This window comes from Pteropus alecto, unplaced genomic scaffold, assembly GCF_000325575.1.
Source record: "Pteropus alecto unplaced genomic scaffold, ASM32557v1 scaffold414, whole genome shotgun sequence".
In the NCBI taxonomy this organism is placed as follows: domain Eukaryota; kingdom Metazoa; phylum Chordata; class Mammalia; order Chiroptera; family Pteropodidae; genus Pteropus; species Pteropus alecto.
In genome coordinates, this window is record NW_006435781.1 from 1280139 (window position 1) to 1283399 (window position 3261).

The 3261-nt window shown below is 32.6% G+C and overlaps 1 protein-coding gene across 1 annotated transcript in view; it reads left to right on the plus strand.

Annotated features, from left to right (window-relative positions):
• Positions 1 to 3261, plus strand: part of DMD (dystrophin) — a 1580480-nt gene that overhangs the window by 844381 nt on the left and 732838 nt on the right. The window contains exon 46 of the mRNA XM_006911463.3: positions 1992 to 2141. Coding sequence (XP_006911525.1) covers positions 1992 to 2141 — 150 coding nt within the window. The remainder of the gene's footprint in view (positions 1 to 1991; positions 2142 to 3261) is intronic.

A 3261-nucleotide genomic window follows, 5' to 3' on the forward strand; every position in this document is an offset into this window, starting at 1 on the left:
GTGTGTATGTGTGCGTAAAAAGCATGGCAGTATTTTTACAACTAATTTGAAATTAATTTTAGACTTATTGGAAAAGTTCATAGCTCCAAATTATTTTAAAAACTAGGAAGAATCTTTATAGAATGAATTTCATTTTTTAGGGAAGATTTTAATCACCAAATCAATCCAACTACTTTCAGCCTCTAATTAAGTGTTCAGTTTGCCTGAAGCAATGTTTTTGTGTGAGTGAGAGGGTGGTGGGTGTCATGGTGTTGGTTTACGTTTTAGTACTGGTTGAATAGACATCCAGTTTATTCAAATTGCTTTTCATGCCTTCCTACAGTCATGTCTGCTTATCTCTGATTATCTCATCTGGCTGACTGGCATGGCTCTAATTGTGCAGTTGGGTTAACTTTTATGGTTTTAGTTCTAGGAAAGAGACACTTTGCATCTGTTTTTAAATCTTGAAGGGAAGATGAATGAGAAAGGGAAATTAACATTTAATCATTCCCTATTATGTACTTAGCATTAGATATATTTACATCTGCTATTTTATATAGTCTTCATATCAAACTTTCAAAATGATTGGAATTATCCTCATTTTACAAGGTCACACAACCAAAAGGAAATGGAATTACTCCTTTATCAATGATTCAGTTGGTTTACATGTGCAAATTGACTCTCAGGTCAACCACTTATTTCTCTGACACAAATTTGTACCTGAACAGAAAAGTATAAAAATAAAATTATTGCTTAATTCAGTAAACAAATAATGAGTACTACTATATGTCAGATATTACTCTAAGTATTTGAGGTTCAAAAGTAAAAAGTTTTGAATCTGTAGTCATTTGAATATGGTTATGTCATGGAAAAATGAACTCAGTTCTTGAAAATTCGTCTTTTCTAAGTATATTCAGTGTCATATATAGCAATATAATTGGTAACCTATTTAAGAGACATCTTTAGCAGCATTCACTTATTAATAAATTTGCATTGATTTTTCTTTTTTCCTTAGACAGTCTAGATCAGCACTGTCCAGTTGAACTTTCCATGATGATGGATATGTTCTACATTGTCTATTTCAGTAACCACTAGCTACGTGTGCCTTATGAGTACTCAAAAGGTAGCTAGTGTGCATGAGGAAATGAGTTTTTATTTTCTTGAACTTCATTTAATTTAAATTTTAAAAGATTCATGTGGTTAGTGGTACTGTATTGGACACTACAGCTCTAAATGGCAGAATAAAAGACAGTTATTAAAATAATAGTGGTTTTGTAGATCTTGGAAAGGGCATTGATAAGTTGATGCTGAATGAATAAGAGAAATCCAGGGATATGGAAGAGTCAAAAGTAAGGATTCTTGAATGAAACTGCCCAAGTTTGAATCACAGGTCTGTCACTTGCTACTTTTGTCCTTGGATCTGGTACTTAACCTCTCTGTTGGTATTTAACCTCTGTCTCAGTTTCCTTCTATGTAAGATGAAGATAATAGAATCTACCTCATAAAATTATTATTTAAAAATTAATTGAGATAATAGATGTGAAGAGATTAGCACAGTGCCTGGTACCTGATGTGTTCTCAATGTTAGTTACTTCTTAATATGATAATGCAATTTCTCATTCAGTGATATGTTACTACTTGGAGGCTTAATACCTAAGAGGGTGACGAATTTATCCAGATTGTTCTATTTCTGATAGAAATATGTTTTCAGGCTCTTAACTCTGTTTGGGGTGTTGTTTTAAAGCTGATATCATATGACATTTTTCTCTTGGAAAGACAAATCTCTGAGGGATAAGATATCCTGGTCCTTTCTAGGATAATTTTATTTACTTGCTAGTGGATGATTCAGTCTATCAGCTATGTGTTCTATAGAAAACTGTTAGTATTTGAGGTACCGGTAGTCCTTTGGTCAAGTTGCTTCATTTTGATAGATTAATCAATAGAGTCAAAGACAAGGTAGTTGGCATTGTGCTGTAATTAATTTTAAAAGTTGTTGCATTTGTCTGTTTCAGTTACTGGCAGAAGAGCTGCCCCTGCGCCAGGGAATTCTAAAACAATTAAATGAAACTGGAGGAACAGTGCTTGTAAGTGCTCCCCTAAGCCCAGAAGAGCAAGATAAACTTGAAAATAAGCTCAAGCAGACAAATCTTCAGTGGATAAAGGTTAGACATTAATCATTTCTCCTGTCACATGTGTTAAATGTCGCAAGTGTTTATATTTGTTTTGCTTCATGGGTGTTTTATTGGTGGGGGTGGGGGTGGGAGGCTTGTGTGTAGATATTTTTTTTAACCTGACCATTTGATTTGGCCGAATAATTTGTTATGGATGGAAATAGTGGTGGTGGAGGATGGTGCATTAATGAGCAAATGCCAAAATATATGCCACTATTACTTTGCATGAATTATTCTAAATAATTAGACCAGAAAAGGGATGAAGTAATTAATTCGGTGTTCAGGTGAATATTAACAGTATTTAAACACGATGGAGGTGATACAGTTCAACAAGTATCATGAATCAGATTCACTTACCTTCACTGTAGTATAAACTTAATCAATGCTTAATTTATGCTAACCTTCTTCAAAGGGTGTTTTATTTATTTATTTGTTTGTTTGTTATTTACTTATTTACTTAGCTGCTTGCTTGAGAGTTTTCTTTCTACTACAGATACTTTTTAAATCTAATATTTAACAATGTTTATCAAAATGTAATGCATACTTACTCTTTAAAACCAAGTGGCACATATGAATTTATAATGAAAAGCAACATCAATTAATCTATCATCATTTATCGAAAGACAATTCTTTTCCCACTGTATTGCTATGGCAATTTTGTCATAAATCAAGGAAACATGTATGTATGAATCTGCTTCTGGATTCTGTATTCCCTTACATTCGATTATGTCTGTTCTTCAACTATAACCACACTGGCTTAATAACAATCATTTTTTAACAGCTTTATTGAGATATAATTTATATACTGTACAATTCATCCATTTTGAAGTGTACAATTCAATGGTTTTGGTATATTTTTTAAATTGTGGTAAATCTACCTATAAACATAAAACTTGTCATTTTTATTATTTTTTTATTTATTCATTTTTTAAATTTATTTTTTATGGTGACATTGGTTAACGAAATCCAATAAGTTTCATCTGTATACTTTAACAGTAAGGCAGATATATATTTACATTGTGTGTTCACCTCCCATAGTTAGATTTCTTTCTGTCACCACATATTTGACCCCTTTTACTCTATCTCCTCCCTCTCCCTCCCCCCTCCCCTC